General features: G+C 44.1%; 2 protein-coding genes and 1 long non-coding RNA gene across 22 annotated transcripts in view; 2 read left to right on the top strand and 1 right to left on the bottom strand.

Moving 5' to 3' along the window:
* Window positions 1-4,733, top strand: part of RNF13 (ring finger protein 13) — a 44,727-nt gene extending 39,994 nt beyond the window's left edge. For 2 of the 3 annotated variants that reach the window (XM_055723508.1, XM_055723509.1), the window contains 2 exons: window positions 1,446-1,526; window positions 3,245-4,733. In XM_055723508.1, the coding sequence (XP_055579483.1) occupies window positions 1,446-1,526; window positions 3,245-3,609 (446 nt within the window). In that variant the 3' untranslated portion in view covers window positions 3,610-4,733. The remainder of the gene's footprint in view (window positions 1-1,445; window positions 1,527-3,244) is intronic. The other variant, XM_055723510.1, reaches the window with a different exon arrangement.
* Window positions 4,734-9,159: 4,426 nt separating this feature from the next.
* On the bottom strand, window positions 9,160-14,889 carry PFN2 (profilin 2). Of its 2 annotated transcripts, none has more exons than XM_055723511.1 (3): window positions 14,600-14,889; window positions 13,031-13,223; window positions 9,160-11,267 (listed from the first exon to the last, which is right to left on the bottom strand). In XM_055723511.1, exons 1-3 carry the CDS (start codon window positions 14,729-14,731, stop codon window positions 11,170-11,172), a joined length of 423 nt encoding a protein of 140 aa, XP_055579486.1. In that variant the 5' UTR covers window positions 14,732-14,889; the 3' UTR covers window positions 9,160-11,169. The 2 variants fall into 2 exon arrangements, with proteins under 2 accessions (XP_055579486.1, XP_055579487.1); XM_055723512.1 differs by having other exon boundaries at window positions 9,160-10,950.
* The window catches only part of LOC114014495 (uncharacterized), a 101,619-nt gene continuing 88,474 nt past the window's right edge, over window positions 13,230-26,374 (top strand). For 13 of the 17 annotated variants that reach the window (XR_008734426.1, XR_008734423.1, XR_008734412.1 and 10 more), the window contains exons 1-2: window positions 15,067-15,335; window positions 16,447-16,547. This is a non-coding gene — a long non-coding RNA (uncharacterized LOC114014495). Of the gene's footprint in view, window positions 13,984-15,058; window positions 15,336-16,446; window positions 16,548-26,374 lie in introns of those variants that run through there. The other 4 variants (XR_008734417.1, XR_008734420.1, XR_008734415.1 and 1 more) reach the window with 4 other exon arrangements.

Raw genomic sequence — 26,374 nt, 5'->3', positions numbered from 1 at the left:
AGATGAATGGACTGGAGCATCTCTCCTACAAGGAAAGGCTGAGAGAGCTGGGTCTGTTCAGCCTGGGGAAGAGGAGGCTTGGGGGGATCTCTCCCATGTGTATGAATTGGGTGCAGGGAGGGTGCCCCATGACGGGACAGGAAGGCTATCTAAATACTGAATATAAATATTCAAGGACACACAGATTAGGAGGAGAAAAGTGATACTGAAAATTGTGGTATTTTACAACTTTATTTGCAGTAACATTCTGTGAAAAGGACTGTGCTGGCTTTGGCTGGGGTAGAATTATTTTTTTCCTCATAGTAGCTGGTATGAGGCTGTGTTTTGAATTTGTGCTGAAAACAGTGTTGTGAACAGAGAGGGATGTTTTAGTTGTTGCTGAGCAGCATTTGCACAGCGTCAAGGGCTGCTTTGCCTCTCACCCCATCAATGAGCAGGCTGGGGCGGGGGGACAGCTGACCCTGAGTGATGCAAGGGGTATCCTGTACCATATTGCATCATGCTCAGCACGTAAAGCTGGGGGAGGGAGGAAGAGGGGGAAGTTGATCGCTATGGCCTTTGCCTTCCCAAGTCACTGTTGGGCATGCTGGAGCCCTGCCATCCTGGGGATGGCTGAGCACCAGCCTGGCTGTGGGAATGGCGATGGAATTCCTTGCTTTGCTTGCGCACGTGCCTTTTCCTTTACCCATTGAACTGTCTTCATCCCAACCCATGAGCTTTCTCACTTTTATGAGACACTCTACTGTCCCACGGGGCGGGGGCGGGCGAGCAGCTGCAAGGACTGCCTGCCAGGGTGAAACAATGACAAGGACATAAGCTGCTGGTGTAACTCCAAACTTTAGAGGGTCAGTGTGGTCCAGGAAATTGGAAAGAACCATTTGGATTGATAAAAGGACCATGTTGTAAAGGCCTTGATAAAAGTGAAATGGGAATAAATTGACTTCTAAAAAGTGTTTATCTTTTGGTCATACAATGTATCGCAACAGTGTACTATCAATAATGTATATCTTATTTGTGAGGTTTGAATTACAAAACAATGTAAACTTTCTCCAGTGACTAGACTCATTCTTGATTATTACTCTGCTTTTTTACCCAGTTGTTTTTGTTGTTCAAAAAATCTTATTAATACCTGTATAGTAAAGTGAATCCTATATTAAGTTCTTTTATCTTACTGTTAATAAGAATGATATAATATTATAGAGATAGCACTTCACACAGTTCAAAGTATTTTTATTAACCTGAAGGGAATGTGTATGAGCTATAGTCCTAATAAGGAAAGAAACAGAGCAGTCAACTATACAGTTTCAAAGAACCTGCCCCTTGCATGGAATGGGAAGAGTAATGGTTTCTCCAGCTTGTGAAACTAACCAAGAAGAACCTCCATGCATGTGTTCGAAAAGGTCTGTTGCACATCTTTTAAAGTGATTCTCAATTATGTGCTGTAGGAGATGAATACGATGTATGTGCCATCTGTTTGGACGAATATGAGGATGGAGACAAGCTCAGAATCCTTCCATGCTCTCATGGTAAGAGGCTGTATTTTAGGTTTGGTATTTGTATTAAAACAGGTCTTTAAAACACCATGTCTAAACCCCACAATGAATATGATTTATAAGATTTATTTTTGCTAATATGCAGGAGTGTATATACAAATTAAGAGCAAACTTTTCTCTGTCTAGAAGCAAAAAAAGGCTAGCATTCCTACTTTGTACTTTTTTTTTGGATGTACACATGAAAGAAAATCTGTGCTTGATGCTGTCCCCTAAATGTCTGTATTTAATAGGGACACATTCCAGAGTTACTTTTTACATTTAAATAAGCTTTCACTTTTTCCAAGATTAATTAAACTATAGAACATGATTCAGCTGTTGGTGACATAGGGATGAAGGGGTATAATCTACCCTGTAGCCATACAGACCGCTGCCTTGACTGCACTTGGAAGTCAGTGTTGTCAGTGCAGAGATTAGTGGAATATTTTTACTGTGACAAGTTTGCACTGTCTGAACAGTCTTTTTCAAATGCAGCCCACTGCAGAAGGTGTATCTAGTAGTCATGTATGTATCTATGCATAAGATAAGACGGCTTCTAACTGCATGCAAGTATAAGAAGCATTTTTAAGGGCCTATATCTAGAAATCTGGAAGAGGCCTGTCCGCATGAACATCTCTAAACTTATATAAAAAAAAAAGTTTAAAAGCTGTGTAAAATCTATCAAGAAAGATAGGATTCATCCTTCCTAGCTTGAGACACTCTCTCTACCTTGCAGTCAGTTAACTATATTACAGCTATTTTGGCTGGGTGCAGTTTTACCCAGCTTTTTCTCATTAAATTCCTGCTCTTGACCAGGCACTGCAGCAGCAAATACCATGCCACTAAGATTTTTAAAAGGAGGCAACTGCTGTTACAGCCTTACATCCACAGTCAACATAGCAGATGACAGACTGAGCTTTGCAAATCCTCAGTCCTAAAAAGCAATTTCAAAACGAGTTGACAGAGAATTCTCAGAAGAGGAAGAACAGATTTGTCCCAGCTGGGGACTGCAAAGCTACCTAAACCCGATCACCAATGTCAAAGATGGCTGACAAATTTCAACCAACCAACCAACCAAAAAAACCCCAAAACCACACCATCATCTGTTCTTGTAGAGAACATGCTACTAAAGTGCTTGAACAGGTACTATACACAACATGCTTACCCTTGTAAATACTTAGCTCTTTGCCAGGTAGAAGTCCCTGTTAATAAGCAGAGCTAAATTTTAATACCAAAAGTAAGATGCTTTCAAACATATTCTTTTAAACAAGGCCAGTATAGTTGCAGTGCCTAATTTTAAATCTGCAGAATCATGCAGTAATTTTATTTAAAAACAAGGTGCTTCGATGCATCTTGGTGGAGGTTAGAGGTGTTCTGAAGATAATGATGGTGGGCAGATCTGCTGCAAGGTGGGTGTGATTCCTCCAGAAGCTTTTAAAGCCTATTTTGTCAAATGTGGCTCATTGCAGGATTGCTCTTGGATTCATTCAGTAGAGGAACTGGGTATTTATTGCATATAACCATATGGCCAAGCTCCTGATCTGTTAGGTGTTTTATACATAAGGATACACAGTCTACGTGCTAACCACCTTGTGACTAAAATTCTCTGTACGAGTTAAATTTGAAAATTGTCCTGTGTTACTAAATACAATTGAGCAGGTTTCCTTGTCCTTTTCACTTAGATAACGATGTACTTGTGTTTTGTTTTCTAACAGCGTATCACTGCAAGTGTGTGGACCCATGGCTGACAAAAACAAAAAAAACATGTCCTGTATGTAAGCAGAAAGTGGTCCCTTCTCAGGGGGACTCTGACTCTGAAACAGACAGTAGTCAAGAGGAGAATGAAGTATCTGAAAATACCCCTTTGCTTAGACCATTAGCCTCAGTTAGTACTCAGTCATTCGGGGCTTTGTCAGAATCGCATTCCCATCAGAACATGACTGAGTCCTCAGAATATGAGGAAGATGACAATGAAAATATTGATAGCAGTGATGCAGAAAATGGAATAAACGAAGAAAGTGTAGTAGTTCAACTACAGCCCAATGACGAAAGGGAGTACAGAGTGGCAAATACTGTTTGAGACTATTAATGGTGAATAGTGTATGAACAAAAGAGTTCTTAAGGCTATACTTTACAAACCTTTATGTAGGGAATATATTTTAATCTGTAATCCATTCAGTTTCTTCAGTAGGAGCAGCAGTTCATGTAGTTAGTACTATGGTTAAGTCATTACAGATAGATTTATTTTTGATTCAGGTATTCAGTCATGTGTTCTGTCTTCTCAAAATGAACAGTTTAACTGGACTTCACAATGCTAATGAATAATGTTAGTAGTTTATATCAATAGAAATATCACACAGACTCTAAATGTATCTTGTTCAAATGGGATTTATCTGGAAGTAACTTTTTCCCACTTTGTAGCTACAACTGGGTCATAGAGATAGCAATATTTGTTACATGTATGGTATGTGTTACCCCTTAAGCCCAACAAAAAATGTATTTGCATGTTTGTACAGAGTTTTCCTAAAAACTGTCACCACTACTGAAAGAAAAATGCAGAACAGATCAATACTCGGTAAGCTGGTGTATCAAAACAAAGCAGAAGAAATTCCACTTACCTCAAAGCAGTGGTTCCAAATAATCCTTTGGAGTTTGCCACAGTAGCTGAGTTCAAGCAGTTCCATTGAGCAGTTCCTAGGATAAGGAAATTTAGCATATATTTTTAGTTTTGAGCAATTCACAAAGTAAGGTCCACTGTAAACACTAACAATCCCTACTTGCTACCACAAGGTAGTCTGGTTTCCAGTGATGATGTGGGAGTTGGGGTGGGGGGGTGGGGGGGAGTGGGTATGACCAAAACAGAGGTTTTGTTCCACATAGAAAAATAATTTTAGGTAAGTATTGTGTTGATCCTCAACTCATATACCTCTTACTAAAGAGCATTTTATGCTGCATTAGTCTGCTAAACTATGTATATATAAAAAATTCTTTTCAAATACCCGATTTGAAAAAAAGTGCTTATAACTGTTTTAACAGAACTTAGTACTTACCAGTGTATTATGGAAAAAGTAAATGCTATATAATACCTCTGTAACTATGTAGAAAGTAAAAACATACACATACTCAAAATGCAGAGATTTTTTTTATATGGCCTTGAGTAAGGAAAGCTTGAAAGAATGTTAATAAACATGTTTTCCACTTTAAGTATCAAAAGGAATTTATTGAACTTTTGAGTTACTTTCATTGTGTGCTCTTCTATGTTTATTACTAACATTGAAGTGTTTTGAAAGATCCAGACGATGCAACTATTAAGGTCCCTTGGTAAACGTTACCTTAAATTGTGCTGTGTGTCACAGTACAAAGGGCTGTACTGACCAGTACATACAGACATGACCATGCAGGAGTGAGTTACGTAGAAAACCTTAATTGTTGTTCACTTTTAGTGGAGAAGTTTGAATCAGTCTGGGTCTGTACATGTAATTTGTATGGGCGAGAGGAAGGGAAGACTAGTGTGCTATTAGTATTTCCTGCCCACCTGCCAACACCTTCAGAGCCTGTGTCCTGGGAGTCAGAAAACGCCGAATCCTGGGCTGAGGCGATTACAGGCAAGGTGTTTCTGTTTGTTATTTCTGACCTAATACACAGTGCAGCTACATTCCTTGCTTCAACCTGGCAGGGGAAATCCATGCTGTGGGACTGGCTGAGAGTAGAAAGTTTATTTTGTAGAATGAGATGTGGATAATGAGGAAGGAATGATTAATCTTCAAACCACTGCCACCAGCAGTCCACGGGGTTAAAGGCAAATGTATTACATTTTCACCATGTAAAATTCCACTTCAGCTTGCCTATGTCTAGTAAAGTCCCAATGTGAAAACTGATTTCTGAAAACTTGTTTCTGAAAAAAATGTTCTATTTTCTAAATTTGCTAATGGTATTAACGTAAATTTTTATTTCAGCAGGCCTTGGTAGCAACCATTGTAGCGATACTCCCCCTGCCATACCTCCTCTGTGCCACAGGTACAGTTTACTTGTCAGCTGCTGTTGCCAGTGAGAACGAAAATCAAAGAATAAATAGCACTTTATTGTTAGAAATACTTCAGAAGGTTGAGTATCTCATAGTGTTTCTTAGTAGGACTTGCATATTTCATTAAAACTTGCTGGGTAAGTCTGTTTCAAAAGGTATGGCCTGTTCAAACCCACAGAAAAAGATGAATACTGATTTTTCTTAGAGCTGTGGCCTGCTACATTATCCATGTGAAATAGCACTGTTTCTTTGCCCTAGGCCATAAACAGGTGACCTCTAGGGTTTTTTGCTTATGTGAAGTCTGTTAATGTAACTTCAATCTCTAGCTCTTCAAGAATAGGATGTTGGTGCTTTAAAGAAGTTCATACTTGATTGTCCAGTTGAAAAAAAATTTTCTTCTAATAAGTGGTTGTAACTAGTGTCTGAAATGAAAAGTACTTCATGGGACCCCTGAAACATACCATCTCTGCATAAAATGGCATGGGTATCACGGGCAGTTTACCAGAAATGTTGTTTGTACAGCTAATGTAAATAGCTCCTTGCAAAGAAGCTTGCACCAAACCTTTCACTGCATAATGAGAACAAACTACTTGGAAAAGGAGTCAGAAGAGGGCAGGAATTAAAGCTTGCCCTCAAAGGGGGATGTAAGCATTCATTTGTTGGGGGCGGGAAGAATCCAGTAAGAAGTGACTAGAATAAAGTGATGGGTCTGATAAGTATTTTTCTTGACAGGTCAGTAGTCAAGGAAAGGAGATTTAAATAGCAGAAGAAAACAACTCTCCTCACCCACCTTGACACAGTGCACAGTGTTGGGAGAGTTCCGGGGCCAGTGTTTGAACAAACAGTAATAATGGGTACCTACGTACAAAATAATATAATGAATATTAAAAATGCAGTGCTGTCAGCAGTTCAGAATAGTGAGCTGTTTTGACTGAATTCTAACAGAATTCTAAATAACATGTTCATTATAACAGTAAGACCCTCTGAAAGGCTAAGTAATAGCGGCTGCTATAATTAAAATCTGTCTGTGAATTACTATGGTACAAAAAATAAGCACACTGACAATTAACTTCATAAATGTATTTTGGTGAAAGTAAGGGATAGATTAGAATGGCCTGGACATCACCATTAAAACTTTTAAAGCCCTGAGATTCTGCATATAAATGCAGCCCCCATCAGCTTCCAGTGTGCGCCAGGCAGTCTTAAGAGGCCTAAGTAATTGGGGATGGAAGTAAACCTTCAGAAAGCGAAGGAAGTCAGTCAGTAGTGAATTACCTTCCTGAGTGTGAAGAGAGACTGACTGAACAACTTGAGAACTACCCTTAAAAGAACGCCACATCCTTGGAAGCAATTGTGCCTCTTCTCTGTGGTGCTCTTAGTTTGCACATCTTTCCCATTTCTTTCTTATCATCTGGGGTTTTTTAAGCAATTATGTAAGTTCTGGTCTAATGTCAGTTCTGTTCTTTTACCCAAGCTTTGAATAAGAACGTACGCTAAAACAGGGGTCCTCAAACTTTTTAACCAGGGGGCTGGCGTGCGGATAAAGTGGCAGGCAGTCATCTGCGGCTGCTTGGTTTCCCCCCTCAACCCCTGGTGGGGGGCGTGTCTGTAAATACCGGGGGAGCAGATTGAGGACCCTGGGGGGCCGTATCCGGCCCTCAGGCTGTAGTTTGAGGACCCCTGTGCTAAAAGAAGAAAAAAAGTCGGGGGTGGGGGTGGGGAGGGTGTGGTGAGTGCTTAGCTTCCTTATGGTTGGGAACAGCTGACAAAAGAAAAGATGCAATACTAAAGCACATGATCAGCCAGAGAACTTTTCTATAAAATGGCAGGCGCTGTAAACCACGGTGAATAAATCTGGCAGTTGGTGAGCTCTGCTGGAAGAGCCAGCAGGTATTACAGACTGCGTGCAAGTGAAGTTTCTACAAACCATGGTAGCAAGAGGGTAAAAAAAGAACAAACCGTGAGCACAGAACCCACAAGAACTACACAGATTGGGCATCTCTACTGCTACTGTGTATGAATCCTGAGGGGTAAAATGGCAAGAGGGGTAAAGCCTAATAAACTGTGCTGGCTGAAGTGGCTGGAACAGTTCAAATGCTGTAATGCGGGATGGCAGGTGACGCCCTCAGCAGCGCGATCCTGCCCATTTGCCAGAGGACTAGAGGTACACAGTACTGCACTGGGCTGGCTTTTAGCAAAGTAAAACCAGTTACTCACATGGAGCTTCGTAATATTTGAGACAAAAGTGTCTCACTGGATCTCTAGTAACTTTTTGCAGGGAAAAAAAAAAAGCAAATTCATGACCTAAGTGACAGTTCAGTGTTCAAAACTTTAGCATAGGAAAATAACTCTCTGCATTTAAATTGTCTGTTAATCTGAAAATGTAAAACTTGTTGAGAGTCCAGGTTATTAAAGAATGGTATTTAGGTTATCTGGCAACAGCTAATTCTTACCAAGAAAAAGTATACAGGCAGCATACAAATGCCTCCTTGGGAGAGGGGAATTGATTGGAAATGAGCAATATTAAAATAAGGAATGGGATGGAAAGTACTCTAGTGTGTACTGCTAATGGCTGTTCCTGCCTCTGAGATACCATCACAGTGAATTCTAGCTGTGGCCTTACTATGAAATGGCTTACAGGATGGACATACTTCTCCCCCACCAGGAAAAAAAATATTAAAAATTCCTGCAGTCAGACTGTGAGTACAGTTTTAAACAAAGCAAAACATGGATTCATGCACTAACATAATTTTATGAGGGAAGTGAGAGGTTTGCAGCCTCTGTACCTGTTACTACTCAATGCATGTAAGCTATGGGCTTGTTCTAGTCCACTCCAACTTTGGCACTGAGAGCTGGAAGGTACAGTTCAGACATGAAACAACTCAAAATAGTTCAAGATAAACACTTTGTGTATAAAAGTGGTCTAGTGTCAAGTGTGTGAGTGCAACACTTACGCTGCAGATGAGGATGTAGGGGAAGGCAGGCGAGAGCAAAGGCATTTTAATGGCAATATCTAAACTGGCATTGGACTGAGGAAAAGCCCCAGCCTCAGCCAAAGATTAACCTTCTATGGTTTGGGTTTTTCCTTTCTTTCCCCATCCCCCAAGCTCCCATTGTTCACCAGCACTGTCTCCTTGCAGGGCCCCTGTTTTCAGAGTACTTGGGTAGCACAAGTACCAAAAGCCAGGTAGAATTCTGCTGGGGGAGTAGACCTTAAATCTGTCCCTCCCCTATGCAAGGAGAACACATTCTTCTGCAGTGGTGGGCTGACCCTGGCTAGCCTGCCACCTACCCTAACAAACTGATCATGGGGCAGTAGTCTCCTCTAGCTTGTTTCAGGGATTGCATATTGAGGGGGGGGGGTGTGTCACGTGGCAGGGAAACCCCCTTGCCACAGAGTCAGACAAATGCAGTTTGTAAGTCATCTCCTAATTTAAAATCTACCCCAAAAACTGCCTGGCCTTTGACTAAAGTTTTGTTATTGTACTACTGCCATCTTACAAACCTGACAACTGCACTTCTATCTCGTACTAGGGTAGCCAGCCATGCAATGAAGGAGGGCCTGGGAGGATGCCTGTGGGAGGGAAAAAATTACCAACAGTCTGATTTTGTTTGGTTGGAATAAATTTATTTCATCTGTCTGTAAACAAGGTGTTTTTAATAGTTATGGCATTTTTTGAAATGCATATTAAATCAGATGAGTTAGACTGTATCCCAGATGTAACAAAGTGCAGGGAAAGAAGTGGACAAATCAGCAACAAGAATTTGTTTAAATCTGTACATTATCCACAAGGCCCAACAGTAGAAGCAAATACTAGAATGTCCCCTAAAGTAGTGCCATTCAAAAGAAACCCTCATAGTCAGTTAAAATCCATCTCACAATAGCAACAGTTCATTATTTTTTTTAAAACAATAGTATGGCACAGAATACATATTAAAAAATTCATCACAAGACAGCCAAGTCAGTTATTCCAACCAATACCATCTCCCATTTATTCTTTTGTATACAGAGTTCTGCAGTTCTCTTTAAATGGACATACAAGTTAGTACCGTGCCTGAACTGAGAGTTTGGTTACAGACATTTCAGATGACTAGTGCACAAGGCAGTTCACTCCATAATTTCTGCAGCAAGGGTGTGACAGGCCAAATGGAGATTTTAAATTTGAAATGGCATCATTTTGACAGTTTAGCTTTCAAACTACCAACCTTCATCCGAACAGTGGCTTCAGAGCAGCAAAAGTCTTTACCAGTAAGTGATCTGGCAGAAAGACTGGAGTCAGAGATCTCCCAGTATAGCTGAAGGTGGCAGTTTTCCACAATGACATTGCAGTTTCATATTAAAAAACCAAAAATGACAAAAAAAATACCCCACAACACCCAAGCTGCAAATTAAAATTGGTCCTATGAAAAACTGAAACCAGACACACTCCAGATGGTTATGTTGGGATATCTAATGTCCATAATGGCAGCCTTTTACAATTCAACTACAGAACAGGAGCTGGCAAAAAAAAAAAAAAAAAAAAAAGGAAAAAAAAAAAGGAAAAAAAAAAAAGAAAAAGTGCCTGAGCTATTGCAATGATGGAATGTCTGGGGATTCATTCGGGATGGTGGTTTTAAGGTCATGGGAGGAAGTGCATCTGTACCCTTTCATAGTTTTGTGATTGCACTTGTTAAGCATTACAAGCTTCAGACATGAAGAAAAGACTTAAGCCTACAGTGAAGTGCAATGACAAAACTAACATAATATTAATAGCTTTTGAGTGTCAAATCGGTTAAACAAACCAGGCACTATAAAAATGGGTGTAAGCAAACAAATGTGGATTTAAAAAAAAAAAAAAAAAAAAAAAAAGAGGGACAGTAGTAAAGATATGCATGCACTTTTTTTCCTCCCAACCATGTTCTATGAAAGGAAGACTAGTGAGCTGTGTAATTGCTCAAAGTGCTGAAGAGGCATTGATCAAATTAGATTGTACAATCGGCACCTTGTTTAGTATTTAAGTTGTTTTAGTCATCAATATCACGCTAATTGCTAAGACAAAGCGAAGCCTACACTTGGCATATTACCCTCCCAAGAGTTTTTCAAGGTATCATGCATATCATCTTTGTGGTGCAGTAATGGTGCCAGATATGGGACTTGGTTACATACAGTGGTTAACATATAAATGAACAAAGGGTAACTGGAATTATGACATTAGGAAATGGGTAAATAAAAAACACAAACTACCATCTACAGTCTGGTAGCACTGAACACAACTGGGTGGTGGTGAAGACAGTTGCTAGGTGGATGGGGAGAGGCTGCTTAGACGTCAGACCTCCTCAGGTATAAAGCCAGTTCATATGCTTTCTTGTTGAGTGTCCCTCCATGGACACCTTCCTTTCCCATGACTATAACCAATGCTGGAGTACACAAGGAAACAAAACAGAAATGAACAGAATTAAAGGGAAAAAAAACCCAAAAACACCTTTCCCCACCAACAAAGGGATACAAAGGAGACACAGGTTCATACCCCATCACCCTGCATTGCTAGTAAAGTTTCCAGAATGTAAGGTTTAAAGCTCACCGCCAGGAAAGTTTAATAGCAATCTTCCCCTAATACTTAACAGTCTGCCTAGCAACTAGAACCCAGAGTCTCTCAAGTATTTTGCCATTGAGTATGCCTTCTTATTCAATCCGCCTCCATGGACCCCTTCTTTGCCCATTACAAAGACCAAGACTGAAAGAGAAAAGAAAAAAGTTTTAAAAAGAGTTTGTTAGACAAGGAAATAATGCAAGTTTTAGGCAGTGCAATAAACACACTCAACTTCCAGATTTAGTATTTGGCTATTAAGCTAGTTTAACAGGAGTCTTGTAAAAATACAGATGGAGAGAGGGTTTGGAGAAGGCACGAGTTATCCTTAGGGACATTACCTAACTAGGTGAGTCGCAGGAGTTCACTGCTAAGAAGAATGCTACCAACTCTCTCAAAAAAGCACCACAGTGCCTCTCTACCATCAGCATCACCCAGCAAGGAAACCCTGGCTGCATCTTAAAAAAAAGAAGAAAGGAGGGGGGGGGGGGGGGGGAGCAGCAGGAGGAAAGAAGTGTTGTCAGGGTCAAAAGCAGTAGTGTATCTCTAAGAAATGTGACTCTGAAGAGCAGAAGAGGGAATATTCTTATCTGTAGTGGTCACTACTGGTGTAAGAACCAGAGCGACTACCTTGATGCTAGCAAAAAAACTCCACCAACACCAAAAACCACTGAGGTTGGAACTGGGCTGACTTCCCCTACAGTACAACTATAAATTATGCTTTGTGCCCAAGACAAAACACAGGGAAGATTTTAATGCTAACCCTCTCTATTCCCATAATTTTGGTGAAGTGTCCCAGTTTGCTGAACAAGAACACCCCAAGGCTCCCCAGCCAGCAAACACCACTTGCGAGTTGCCAGCAGATGTCACCAGCAGGTACACAGACACAATAAGGGCCACAAGCACCCTAATTGTTTCCCAAGCCGTGAGTACTGTAATTGGAAGTGCTGCAGTCAGTCTACCTACAGATGACTGTACATCTCCATAGCAATTTGCTCACAAAAAAAGCTTAAGACAGACAGTTCTTGCTGGCATTTCTCAATCTGCAGCAGTCAGAACTCTGCTTGTTTCACTTCAGTGCTGCAAACATCCTGTATCACTGCCACCCGGCTTTAGCCTACAGACAAATTTTGCTCTACTTTGGGTTTTATACTTATAAGCAAAAATCCACTGCTCCCCAGCTTGTTCCACAGCCTGCCAAAAAGTGCTAGGCCTGATATCTCGAACCGAAGCATGCTACTTGTAGCCAGCATTTTGAGGCAGTTTGAGTATTTTGGGGTTTTTATATTCAAATCTAGTGCCTTCCCCACAATAGCTTTTACTGTAAGTTAAGTGAGCATCACAAGGAGTAGGCGTACTAGCGTAAAGCAAGTTTCTCAATGACACCAAATCGGACAGGCTTTCTTTGCCTGAAGACAAACTTTGGAGAGCTCAATAGGAAGCACAAGAAAAGTTAGTGCAGAACTTGTTAAAAGGCAAGTAGGAGTAGCTTGTACCAGGAATACATGTCTTTGGAGGATAAAACTTTCTGTTGAGAAGTTTACAATGAAAAAGCTAGTTCTGCTACCAATCATTAATAGATCCCTACCATTAGGCTTTAGGTACCACATTATCGTTATCCTATACTTGGTAAGCTTACTCCAAGCAGTAGTCTGTTCTTTCCTGCTTGTCAGAGATCTGTTTAACCATTTCACAATCTAGTACTCAGCCGCGATCACAGGAGGGGACAGGGCCAAGTGTGATTCCCAGGCAGAAATCTAGTCATCCAGACCAGTGCCATGTACCACCTCCTTATGTCACTGCCTGACATTAACCATTAAATACAGCAGTCTGGTTTTATTAATAGCTGGTCTATGCTTAGGGTTGTGTTCTGAATTTAGCAATCTGAAAATGAAGAAAATCACACTTACCTCGGCCAGCTCTGCCTACAGCAACATTGTATGTTGGCTCACCACCTTGACTCTTTGTCCTGATGTCCATTGTGCAGTCGCCGTCAACATACAGGCTATCTCTGATCACAGAGCACTTCTTCGCACCAAGGGTCAGACCATTGGTGAAGAAACCCTCTCGGTCTTTTCCTACAATCATATCTATTTCTACTGGCTGTCAAAGGAAAGAGTGCAAAGTTAGCACAGCAGTTTTTCATTGTTTAGTTTCTACTTAGAATACATCCGCCCCCCCCCCCGCCGCGCAGGACGCGCCCCGGGCTTTGTTACCCGCGGCTGGCCCGCCCGCAGCACCCTCGGGCCCGGCTTCTCGCCAGGAGGTACTGGGCGACAGAGGCCAGTCAGGCACGGGCCACGCGTCTCGATGAGCAAACCGCCAGCTTGGCGGATCCGAAGGCCCCGCCAGCACCTGTCCCTCGATGCCGACCGACTGCATCTGCCCGCATCGGCGGGGCATTAGCTCAGCCCTGGCACGACAGCTGCGGCGGCCCCCACAGAGCCCGGGGCAGCTCCCAACAGGCGGCGGCCAAGCCACCCTCTGCGGCGCGGCTCGGCTCGGCCCGGCGCCGCAGTGGCGGGCCGCAGCTCTGGGGCGGAGGGCGGGCGGGCGCGCCACCATCCATCCCCGCTTGGGGGGAGCGCGGCCGCGGCGGGGCCCGGCCCGGTGAGCCGGAGGCGGGAGGAGCGGGCCCGGCCGCGACGCGGCGGCCTCAAAGTGCAGCGTCACGGCTGGGCCCAGCCCCCCAATCACGGCCCAGCACTGCGCGGCCGCCGCAGGCCCGCCCGCCCGCCGCAGGCCCTGCCCGGCCCGGCTCCGCTCTGCTCTGCCTCGGCCCCGCCATGCCGTGCCGTGCCCGGGGCGGGGCGGCCGGAACAGACCGCGCTGCAGCGCGCTGGCCGCCCCGCACGGCCCTTATGTAAGGGCGGCGCGGGTCCCGCAGCGGCGGGTGCGGGGTGGCGGCGAAGGACGGGCGCGGGGGGGGCGGGGAGGGGAGGGGAGGGGAAGGGAAGGGAAGGGAAGGGAAGGGAAGGGAAGGGAGGGAGGAATCAATGGCAGTGCGCCATCTTGGCGGTGAAAAACATGGAGCCAGCGGCGAGGTGGGCATTCACGAACGCCTCCTACGCCGCGCACGTAAGCCTCGCCGCAGCGCCGGGCCCAGGCGGCCCCTACGCAAGCCCCGCCGCGCACGCCCCGCGCGGCCTCCCCGCCGGCTCCCGCGCGGCAGTGCCGCGGCCCCCGGGCGGGCCCCGCCGCATCGGGCCGGGCCGCGCCGCCGCCCCCGCCCCGCCGGCGGGAAGGGCCCCTCTCCCGCCGCGCCGCCGGCAGCCGTAGACAAAAAGGCGGCGCGGCCGCCTCGCTCCCCGGCCGCCGGGCCCGCCGCCGCCGCCCCGCAAGGTGCCCCCGGCGCCGCCGCCCCGCCGCTAACGGCCGCGCCGCGCTCCCGCGGGGTTAGGCCGGTGCCACCGGCAGGCTTCGCCGTTCCCCTATGCCTCCCCGCCCGCCCGCCCGCCCGCCGCCGCCGCCGCCCTCACCGTGATGCTCTGGAAGATGCCGCCGGCCGTGGCTGCCCAGACGTACTTGGCGTCGCAGTAGCCCACAATGGCGGCCTCCTGGCAGCAGCCATCGCACATCAGGTTGTCCACGTAGCTCTGCCAGCCGGCCATCTTCGCGCGGGCGGCGGTGGGGGCGAGCGGGGCGGGCGGCGAGGCGCGGGCCGGGCGGCGGGGCTGGGCGAGGCGAGGCGAGGCGGTCCCGTCCCTCTCCTCTCGCTCTCTCTCCTCTCCCTCCTCGACGGCGGAGCGGAGCCGATCGCTGCAGCGAGCGGCGCGGCCCAGCCCAGCCCTCCGCGCTGCCGGCGCCGAGGGGCGGAGGGGAGGAGGGGCGCGGCGCGGCACCGCCCCCCGCACCGCCCGGCTCGGCTCGCAGCGTCTGAGGCGGGAGCGGCGGAGCCGAGATGCCGTCCGCCGGGCGGAGGAGCGCGGTACGGGTGCGGAGCCCGGCCGCCGCCGGGGTCCCGCTCCCGGTCCCGCCCGGCCTGTGGCAGGCGGGTGCGACAGGGCCTGGCCCGGGAGATGAGAGCGCTCCCCGCGCCCGCTGCCTGCCCGCCTTCAGCCCCGGCCCGGCCGCTGGGGTGAGTACCGGCTGCGGCGCCGCCGGGCGGCCTGCCGCCTTCGGCCACCCGGCCGCGGGCTGGGGAGGCGCGAACGTCGCTCTCAGGCCCCAGCAGTTGCGCTCTTCTCCCCCGGTGGACGCCCGGCCGCTGCTGAGGTAAACCCCTGGCGTGTCAGAGGAGTGGTAGGGCAGGCTCGTAGCGGGACCTCGCTGCGGCAGAGCGGCGCCATCTGGAAGTGCCCGGAGGGCCCGGCCGCGGCCCCCTGCGCAGCCGCAGGCCTTGGGCCCAGGCCTCGCTGCCCCGGGTCTGTCTCTTGGGGCCGTGGCAGCGTTCGCGCCACTGGTTACATTTATGTTCTATTTCTGTACTTTTCACGTCTTCCTTTGTGTAACTCGGCAGCTGTGTCCTTGGGGAAGGTGCCACTGGTGATGCTGGTGGCAGTTGGCCGTGCTCGGCGGCTCTCGCTGCCATGCTGAACTGCACCAGTGTCCCATCCACCTAGCAAAAACATCTCTGTATCAGGTTGCTGGTCTTGTGTTGAGCTGGTGGGCTCCCCTCCAACACACTAGCATCTGTTATATGGCATTTCTGCCTGGTTATTTGAGTGGTGATTTCAGGTTTTATTCTTCAAGTTTCCACCAAGTTTCTGTTGAAATAATTTAGCTTCCCTGTTCCTTTGTGAGACGTCCAGGTCTGATACCCATATTTTGCTGCATTGATACTGGGCCCTGGGCAGGATCACTCTTCAAGACTTTCCTGTTACAAGTTGTGGGAATGTTCACCTGCAACTTCAAGGGTGTGTTTTAGGGCAATGGCTCCATCATCTTTAACATTGAAATTGGGGTGAGAGGGGTCACCTTCCTTTTGAGCAGGGTGGTTTTGGCTTACTTGGTATCTGTTGTGTTTCTGTGGGAGATGGAGACAGCTGGGATGCAAAGTAGCTGTCCATGTAATTTAACTTTGAAGCTTTAATTCAAGAAGTTAAATCTTATACCTGAATATGCCGAGGCACAGTATACAGTAAATTGGATCTGTCTTTCCCTGAGGTTGTTTCCCCGACGAAGAATATCCATCAGGTGTTTATAATGCATGTCCCCACAGCATAGTTCAGGGTGTTCTTAGTCCTTTTAAAACCTAGTTGAGTCATCATGGGTTTGAGTGTTGTTTAGATACTAATAGAGATTGCTTAGATTACTAAATACTTCCAAAAGAGCTTACTTGCAACTTTTAGCTTAATTCCATAAGCACTTTGTTTTATTTTCACAGTGCCTTTCCCCCAGTCAGTTGGGACAGCACCAGAACTTTGCTTTATCCTTTTCCAGCCAGCCATGTATACCAAGAAGATCCTTCTGTCATTGTATCTGCCAGTGAGTTACAGGCTTTAAATTTGGTTTTGGCTTTTTGAATAGCTGAAGCTTTTTGTGAAGTTTGGATTGCCTTCATCATCTTTCCTCCACAGACTCCTTCCATGGGAAGGAGAAAAAGTTCTCTTCTGTCTGCAGTTGCCATTGAGGGCCACTTCTCTCCTTTTAAGTCTCGTCTGTAAGAGGTTCCAGTTTAACGCTACTACTTGCACAGAATGGAATGCATCCATTTTAAATGAACAGGAGGCTGATGGGTCCATTATTTTTAGAGTTGAACCAAAATCTGTTTGGTTTTTGTCTATATGGGGGCGTGATTTTTTTTTTGTTTTGTTTTTGCAAGCTGCAATAAGGATTCCAGATTGTTTCACTTTAATAAGTGGATTTAATAAATATAGAGGTGGACACCCTGAACTCAGGGACAGGCCTTGGGAATTTTGGAACTGCCTGTTTGCTAGCATCACTGTTCTTTGATTAACGAGAGGGGTGGGCTTCACATGGATGGCGGGCTGCTGGGTACAAGCGTGGAGGTATCTTGTGGAAGAACCTGTGGGTTTCCAGGGCTTTAGGCAAAGGCTATGCTGCCTCTCACTTTCTTGCATGCACCCTTGCACACATTTGTCCGTCCCTTCAGCCTGAGGACCAAGCATGTGTTTCTGAGCCCTCACAACCTCATGTCTGGTCCTGTTTCACAGGAGGTAAAGACCCAACAGTCGCTGCCAGCTCAGAGCTGGGCTGGGTCTGGGGGGAAATGCTGCAGTTTTGACAGCTACTGAACTGCCGTGTGTGGCACTACATGGTGGTCCCCTGGGCTTCTGGAGTCTTGCCAGTTTAATGTGTGGTGGGTTCAATGCTTTGCCTCTTTGATGAACCCAACGTTTCACCTGGATGTCACAGAATGGTAATATTACCACTGCTTCGTGGGGAGTATCACCTTTTTTTAATAGCTGCATAAACCAGGTGAGCAGCAGTGAGTGCTATTTTGATGAGCAGATTCTGCTAGCGATGCAGGAAGACAGTTGTCTGCTTTTAATGATTTAAATTGTAAATAATTGCATGGAAGTCTGGGATCTCCTGAACATAAACGGATGGACAAGTGTGGAGTATTTGCCACCTGCTTGGTGGCTCAGCTCTTAGTTGTCGTTATTTGTGAAGAAACTCTACTAATACATTTAGAAAGTGAAGCCTGAATTGGATTACCATTATTTAATGTTACAAAACTACCAGGTAGCTTGTATAATTTGAAGATTCAGCAGTCACCAGTGCTTTTTCTAAAAAACATAATCCTTTAATATTATTTTTACTATTAGGTGCCTCATGTCATCATGTTCTGTGTTAAGCAATCATGATAATGCTATTTGTATGGGCACTACTGCAACAGCTCCTTTGAAACTGTTTGGTTTAAGAAAATAAGGATGTGCTCTATATGTTCAAGATTGTTGGAGAGAGGAGTTCCAGTTGTATTTTTTGTTATGAGTCTTAATTGGAATCTGAGACATTTGTTACGTGAAGGATTTACATATAAACAAAAATATTGTGGTTAAACGTGATAGAAGTAGCGGGTCATTTTAACATCAGTACCTCGACTGATGTATGAAATGGTGCTGTCTGAACCATGTAAGCTATGCATGCATGATAAATGCTAGATCGTGATTTTTCATATTTTAGTTTCCGTCTGCATTCTGCCTGGTAGTTCTTTCTGGAAAGTATTTGCACAGTAAAGCCACGATTTTGCTTTTTTTTTGCAGCTTGTAACAAATTATTGGTCTTTTTGCTTCGATTTAGAACTTTGCCTAAAATTTATGTTGGATCACATCTAAGAAAAATAATCATTTGAAAGAATTTTAAAGTACTGAATGTGCTTAGTGAGAGTGTACTATTTAAGGCTTTGTGGGAAACTTGACTGCTTTTATATTAGTAACATGAAGGTTGCAATTGCCCAAAAACTTGAAGGACTTTACATACTGAGCGTGATGTTTTATGGTATGGAATATCCTTTCAGCTAGTTTGGGTCAGCTGTCCTGGCTCCGCTACCTTGCGGCTTCTTGTGCACCTCCTTGTTGGCAGAGCATGTGAAACTGAAAAAAGTCCTTGACTTAGGGTAACCGCTACTTAGCAACAACTAAACCTTAGTGTGTTGTTAACATTATTCTCATACTAAATCCAAAATGCAGCACTGTACCAGCTACTAGGAAGAAAATTAACTCTATCCCAGCTGAACCCAGGACAAGGGCGTATATTTTGTTAGTGCAACAAATTAATACGAGTTTTGTGTCAGGCTTTTTAACTACCAGAGGTGCTGCTCTGCTCGAAATGGTTGTACAGCCAAAGGTAAGATTTCTTACAATGTCCTGACTTCTTCCTGTTTTTGACCAAATTGGCCCATTTGAAGAACTTTAACCAGCATTTATGTGTAGACAGGAAGGGCAAGTGACCATCAACAGAACACAGCTGGACTTCTTTGTGAAAATTAAACTTTACAGACCCAGAGCTCACTCAATGCATCACTCGCCTCCAGCGTTGCCACTGTTCGCGTCAGTTTGAGGTGCTGCTCTGGTGACTTCCTCTCCAGACCATATTGGTTTTCCTGTGGCAGTCTTTACCCCAAGTGCTTTTGGAAGTGCAGAGGGTAAAACTGATTTAGAACTTGTGCAAGTTAGTAGATTCACTTCTGCTGATTAAAGCCAAGAAGCCAGGAGCAGCCTGTCTCATAGCCTCGTGGCAATGACTAGAAAAACAGAGTCCACAACTTCCACAACTGCTGAAGTGGCTTCACTGAAAAACGGGGAAGCCACCAAAGGCTGGGATGAGTGTTAGCTGGAAATATATTGTAAAAATGACCTATTAATGAGCTGAAAATTTGAAGCTAGGTTTAAAAGATGCAGTGATACAGAATGCAACAATTGTTAGATTAAGATCACAGTGCAAGGTTTTATTGCATAGCTACACCTGCCCATGAAAAGGGTCCTGTCGAGGGTAGCATAGCTATGGTCATGCTGCAGAGAGCCCTGTAGAACAGCACTTGAAACCATCCAGGAAGTTCTGAAGAAAAGATGCTTTTCTGGTGTATCTCAGGTCGTTTGAATGGTGGTTTAACTCCATGTGTGGATGAGAGTTTCATCTCCATAGAGAAGATTTGCCTGGGTGTGGTTTTACCAGTATAGACAGCTCAGCAAAACCTTTGTCTTTCTAAGGATTAATTGTTTAAGCAGTTGAGAATTATTTTCCTTCCCTATCATTTACTTAACCATCAAATTCAAACATAACAAACCTAAAATGCCACTTTTAAAATCAGATGCAAGTGTAGGGGTATTGCTGTGTCAGATGATAAGGGTGTGAGATTGCTTCAGTTTTGGTGGCTTCCAGAAATGCTTTAAATCTGAGGAAGGACAGCTCTTCATGGATCTGATTTATAGACTGGCCAAAGCACTAAAAGAGATGTCTGAAATCATGGAACTTTGCTCAGCTTTTTGGTTTTTAAAGTAACTTCTTGATCTCGCTGGTGACCAACAAAACATAAACATTAATCCTAGAAATGAAAGTATATTATATGTAGATTCTTACTTGGACAGGTAGTCTCCAGTTCGTAATGGTGTCGTCCTTGGTAAGAGTCCCTTTGCGAGATGTGCAGAATCAGGCCTATATGATCCAGCTTTCTGTATATTAAGATTTAACAGTCAGGCTCTTCAGTGTACTTAGATCCTGCACTATTTTGTTTTGCTTTAAATAAAGCAAAGAGAACCCAAATAGGTAGCCCTCTGTTAATTTTTCAATTATGAAACAAGGGTATATACTGTGAAATTCAGTAAGTTTTGTAGATGGCTTAACATAGTGGAGGGAAGGTGGTAGCATTGTCAATCCAAGCTCTTTATTTTATTTTATCCAAGTGCAGTGGTGACTCATTACATGCCTTTGTTAACTGATAATTTCAGTGGGTGAAAGGTGGTATAGGAGTTAATCTGAAAGGTGGAAACTAAGGCTAAGAAATGCAGTGAGGGAGTTGAAGAAGCACAAAGTGAGAGGGAGGGAAAGCAGAAGGGTGGAAAATGGAGCAGAGCAAGTATGGGCTCTCAACACAGTAATTTTTTATGGCTGTTAGCACGGTGTGGTTAGACAGGAACAGTTAACAATCTTATTACTGCCTGAAGTCTATACCTCTGATCTCTGTGAACTTCACTGACCACGCTGAGAAATTGTTAGATGAAAAAGAACAACATTTAACTTTTCCCGGGCTTCATCTGTGGTTTTTTTTGCTGTTGAAGTTGACTGTTGTACAATTTTACCTTTTTAACAGCTGATCCGCACTTTTGCACTGTGCTGGCATACAATAAGGAAAAAAATCCCCTCAAACTTTTTCCTAATGTTGCCTTGCATTGCAGGCAGTAACACCAGAACCCTCTGCTGAACACATGACCACGAGGTCAGCAGCACGTTCCTGGCAGTCCACGTATGTGTCAGTCTGTGTCCAGTTCCTGGCTGCCTATGCGTGGTTGTGTTCTGGTTATCAAACTGACAGACCTTTATGCTTTTCTAGCTCACAGTTTCCATAGGTGATTGGTTTTGCACTGCTTATTCCATCTGCCACATGCTTTAGCCAGGGAGCTCTGAAGCTTTGTTCAGTACGTTATTTCCTTCCTTGAGCTTTCTTTCAGTGACAGTATCTGTAAATATGTTTATCTGGGTGATATTTCCTCCTCTGATCACAAATAATTTTGCTGTCAATGCTTGTTCTATGCTAAAAGTCCAAAGGATTTTTGGATCACAGATACATAAATTTATCTGTCATGCATGATTTCCACCCAAAACATTCACTGTCTGCAAAAGCATTTAATGATAATTCTGAAATATAACAAGCCATATTTTCCCAGAGAAATTATACAGTTCTAACTTTATAATGCTCTGTAACATTACAAAATTTTATTTTTTTTTTTAATGAAGCATGGTGGTAAGCAGGCATCTGCAGAAACCTGGCAGATTGCTTCAAGAGACCATGGCTTTGATTGCATACTGGTCTGTTGATGGATTGTGCCCCCCCCAGCGTCACTGGTTGAACACTGGATAGTAAGTGCCAGTGGAGGCAAGCATCTGATCATACACTGTTTTGAAGCAGGCTCTGGGTTTTTATCATCAGTCTTTACAGCAACTGGGACTGGATTCTTGGTGGTGTAACTGTGAGGAAGAGGAACCCAGTCATCTCCTATGTGACTCTGCTCTCCTGTCTTTCTGGGGTCCCCATCCAGCAATTCAGCTCACATTGCATCATCAGGCCACACTTGGGAGTGTCCGCAATTGGTCACACCTGATGTTTGGTTGTACATGTTTGTAACTCTTTATTTCCCAGTGCATGCTTAGGTTATGTGAAGACATATGTTAGATGCATCTAATACAGCTTGTCTGTACTCTGGATGAAAATAACTGTCAAACTGGCAAAGTGCTTTTTAAAGATTAGTAACTCAGGTGTTCATCTAGAAGAGTGAAAGGATTCCTCCTATTTCAGTTTTCTTTGAAACTCAAATGTAAAATGGAGAATGAGGACCACTTTTCTTAAGGGAAAATACACAACTTCAATATATTAAAAAAAAAAGTCTAACATGTTACTGCTTTGACTGAACAAGCAGAATGACTGTCCTTAGCTATACAGACCTCGCCCTAATTATTAAGTTAGAATAGCATTCATGAGTTATTGTTAACTTATAATAACTATGTTATAAGTTAAAGGCAGTTGTGACATACAGCATGGTTTTGGTTACAGAGCTAGAAACAGGTGCAGTTTTAGCAGTTACCATTGCAAAATAAAATAAAATGCAGAAAAAGAAAGGGAACATTAGCAACAGTTGGACTTTTTAATGTGTTTGTTCTAATAGACCCCCATTTTCTTGTGTTATTGTTAGTAGGTGTCTGTGGAGGAGGTAATGGTAAACTGCTGGCAGGTGGTCAATCTGTATATTAAGCAGTAAGGGTGTCAGCCTTTCAAAACTGGTGATAACCTGGTTTTAGATATGGGTTAGTTGAGCAAATTTTGATTGGAAGGGGGTTGAACTCTTGTGCTGAAACAGACAGCCTGGAGGCAGCGTTTAGGCAAACGTATACTGTTTCTCAAAACCTACTCTTGGCAGGGACCTGGGGACAGTCATCAGCTGTGTGGCTGCAGCAGAGGCAATGGCACATCTCCTCAGTGCCAGATTATACCTTTTTCCACTTCACTCATTTATAACACCTTCCTATTGCACACAGCTCTTTCTCCTTGTTTACATTTTTTTCTGTAGTTCCAACAACTTTTTTTTAAAGAATAGTTTATGGTGAAAAATAAAGACTGCACTTCACTCTTCACACGTAAAGCATTGTAGCTGCAGTGGCTTATGTGGTAGCTTCTATTACTAAGTAGTGTGAGTGGATAATCATCCCTGTCAAATGATTGTTAAAAGACCAAGGAAAAAAAAAAAGCTTTATAAGATGGCAAAAAAAGGTTTGTTTTTAATTTAAATCACTAAATATTTTTTTCTATCTTTGCTGTTTTAGAAACTATATGCTGTAACAGGAAGAGAAATACTATAAAAGGAGTTACTTAACATTTATAACCATAGTATAACCATGATTACCTTACAGCACGCAAACCAGTACTTTGAGTTTAGCAAATGTCAGCCGAGCATTTCTGCCCCCTCTACTGCAGTTCCCTTCTCTCTCCCTCCTCCCCCTCGCCCACCCCCATAGACCTTCCCTGTGCTCTGCCCTTCTTTCGGAGTAGCAGCCTGGTGTGTAAAGCATCTTCTGAAGTATGTGAAAAAATACTGATTGATTGATTTCCTGGTAGTTTTTCTGAAGGGTATAAAAGTAAATAAATAAAAGTCCCAGGTAGTTTTCAAAATATAATTAAAATATAGTAAACTTTACTCTAGTCTTAAGGTATTTTCAGCGTTAATCAGAAACACCTTTTTTTGCCACACTGCAACTACTATGAAATATTGTTACAGTAAGTTCCTTCCCAGAGTTAAAACAGCGATCTTATTTACACCCTGCTTCAAGGTTGGCAGCTAATGTGTTGAAGTATTTTCTGCTGAAAGAAAAGAGAATGTAGCTGGGGCATAGATCCAAAACTGGAATTCAACATGCTTAGTAAATTCAAAGTTTCAGTCCTGAAGCCGTCCTGAAGCCTGCTTTGTTTCTGGCTAGCTTTGAGGTGACCAGACCCCATGTGGGCATGGAACCTGGTGTGAGGTCCCCGGCTGCAGGAGCTGCAGGAGCTGCAGCGGGGAAGACACCACAGCTCTGAGGGCAGTGGTGCAGGATGCCTGCCCCACAGCACTGGCGGACGGAGGCAGCTCTCCTCCAGCCTGCTTTCTTGGAGAGTGAGACCTGGAGGCTGCTCCTTGGGAATGGTGCGCATGTACCAGTGCCGGGGTCCCTGTGAAACAAAGGGATGTGTGGTCCTGGGGGGAGTCCGGGTGCTGTCACCTTTTCCACACAACCCTTTGAGCAAGCACTTGGCAAGAAATGGGAAACCCAAGATTCAAATCCCTTCTTTTCCTGAGAAGTTACGAATTTTCCACTTCTCTTGAGAGTGCCCTTGCTTTTGGGAGGAGTGTGCTGCCTTCGGTGCTTCCCTCTCTGCACCCCGCTCCCTGGATCCAAAAAGAAAGAGTAGCGCAAAACATTGCGGCGATGATCATGGAGCACTGCCGAGGAGAGTGGTGCTGGGTACACGTGTGACTCTGCAGGCTGGCACTCCTTGCTGTTGCAGGCATGTGTTTCGAGCACTTTGTCCCTGTCCAGGTAGTGCCATGTTCTCTGTGTGGTCCAAGATACAGGAGCTTTAAAATTAAGCCCTTACACACTAAGAGCAATTGCAGCAGCCTTCTTGTCACCTGTGTGTGACTGCTTTGATGCAAGGCTTCCTGCTTGATAATTTTGTGAGCACGTGTTTGCTATTTTTGGACTGCAGATCTCTCAGTAACTTCCAAGACCCCGGCACTAGATGGAGCTTTAACCTACTTGCACTTAAGGAAAAATAAATGGACATACATGTGCTTGCTTCTACATTTAAAGTGGCCTTTTTTCCTTTTGTTAGCAGAGTGGTGTAAATTATAATTTAAATGAAAATTAAAATATTGCAGCAGAATCTCCTTGGCCTAGTAGGTGCTTTATAATTATTCTTATGAGCACCCTTTAATGTATTCTCAGGCTCATGGCAGAAGTTGTTGTAAGTTAGATGTGCTGAAAATGTGCTGCATATTTAGCTAATAACTAGGCTGTGCTGAATAAAGGTAATGCCATTTTCTGAAAAAGTTCCTGTTTATGTTTCAGGATGTGGTGGGGGTGACCAAGCCTTCTGTTGGCTCTGCTCACTCAGTAATGCATTTGCATTTTTACTTCATGCTACCAAAGCCAACAATTTAGAATCATGTTACCAGGCACTTTCACTTTTTCCATGTGTTAACCGTGAAAATACTGAACAAATAGAAACAAATAAAAAACAGCTTTGAAACCATAGTGGTTAATACTTTGCATTTAGCAAGCACCATGTCTCACAGGCTGCACAGCGCATATCAGAAATTTAAGGCCATCTCTGCCTTCCACAGAAATAACTGGAAGTAGGTCTAGTTTTGTTCTTGGGTGCCTGTGTTCTTATCAGCCAGAGACTGGTTTGGTCAAAACTGTTGTCCAGATGCTGAAGTAGCACGTATGTAAGCAGTTCCTACTCACAGCCCTTCTGCTATTTTATTAAATGGTTTAATATACTGAACCAAGATATACATACTTGGGGATGAAATCGCAAGGCATGCCGTGCTCAGGACGCTGGAGGTGATGAAGAAGAAGATTGCATATTGCATCTCACTCCCATTGCTTTCATGAGGTCTAATCCTTCAGCATCTTTCACGTTTTATCAGTGGGACCAAGGGACTCCGCACACATCACAGAATAAGGAACCTTTGTAGAAGACTTTACATGAATGCAGTATCACCAATATGAGCAAAAGCTCATATTTCTGAAAGATTTCTACTGTAGTATAAAACTGTTAAGGAACCATATTATGTATGGAAGAGTACGTGTGGTATTGTAGAGGGCAGGGTTTACATATGGCAATCTGGTTACAATATTGGCCATGCTGAGTAGGGAAACAGGACAGGTTGCTTTCAGAAAAAGACCCTGCTGAAGAAAGTAATTTCAGAAGGGTGTTTTGTTGTTGACCTGGCAAAATTTTAATTGCTACTTGTGACCAGGTTTAAGTGTATTCAAAGCTATAATTTCCACATGAATCAATGGAATTTTGGTGCTTAAGTATCTTTTAAGAATTTGTTCTTACTAGCTTGTCACCAGTTGCATTCACACTAAAACTTCATTAGCAGCGGTTTCAAGGGAAGTAGTTTGCCACCTTTTGATTGAACAGAAGTAGTAGGAACGAATAACTAATACTTGATTCCTTATGCATCTGGAGAGCAATGAGAAGCTGTAATTCCCGGTGGCATTACTGATACAGGGCATAAAAAGGTTAAATTCCACTATTTCTTTCCACTTTAATTTCATTTTACAAAACTACCTTTTAAATTTACTACAGATCAAAGCATGCTGGAGTGTTCTTTGTTATACTTGGCAGCTCCCCTGCTGTGGTGGATGTGGATGCCTTGTTATACAGAAAATGCATCTGCAGAAATAAGTGTTGTAAAATCTGCACAATACACAAGCTGACTTTATTTCTTTTTAGATGCTTTTTATCTCATTGTCCTATATACCAATTAATGTGGCTGGACAACTCTTCCGTTTTCCTTGCAAGTGGAAAAGCAGATGCATACACTACATTTTCAAAGATGGGTATAGGATTTACTCACAAGACTTCC

Source organism: Falco cherrug, chromosome 11, assembly GCF_023634085.1.
Source record: "Falco cherrug isolate bFalChe1 chromosome 11, bFalChe1.pri, whole genome shotgun sequence".
NCBI lineage: Eukaryota > Metazoa > Chordata > Aves > Falconiformes > Falconidae > Falco > Falco cherrug.
This window is presented reverse-complemented; position numbering and strand designations above follow the sequence as displayed.

What these genes read in the sequence shown, in the direction of transcription:
- PFN2 (XM_055723511.1), bottom strand. Translation starts at nt 14,731, where the DNA reads ATGGCCGGCTGGCAGAGCTACGTGGACAACCTGATGTGCGATGGCTGC. An exon ending in GCATCTTCCAGAGCATCACG is followed by an intron (nt 13,224 to 14,599) that starts GTGAGGGCGGCG and finishes TTCCTTTGACAG; the next exon opens with CCAGTAGAAATAGATATGAT. An exon ending in TGTAGGCAGAGCTGGCCGAG is followed by an intron (nt 11,268 to 13,030) that starts GTAAGTGTGATT and finishes TTTCTCTTTCAG; the next exon opens with TCTTGGTCTTTGTAATGGGC.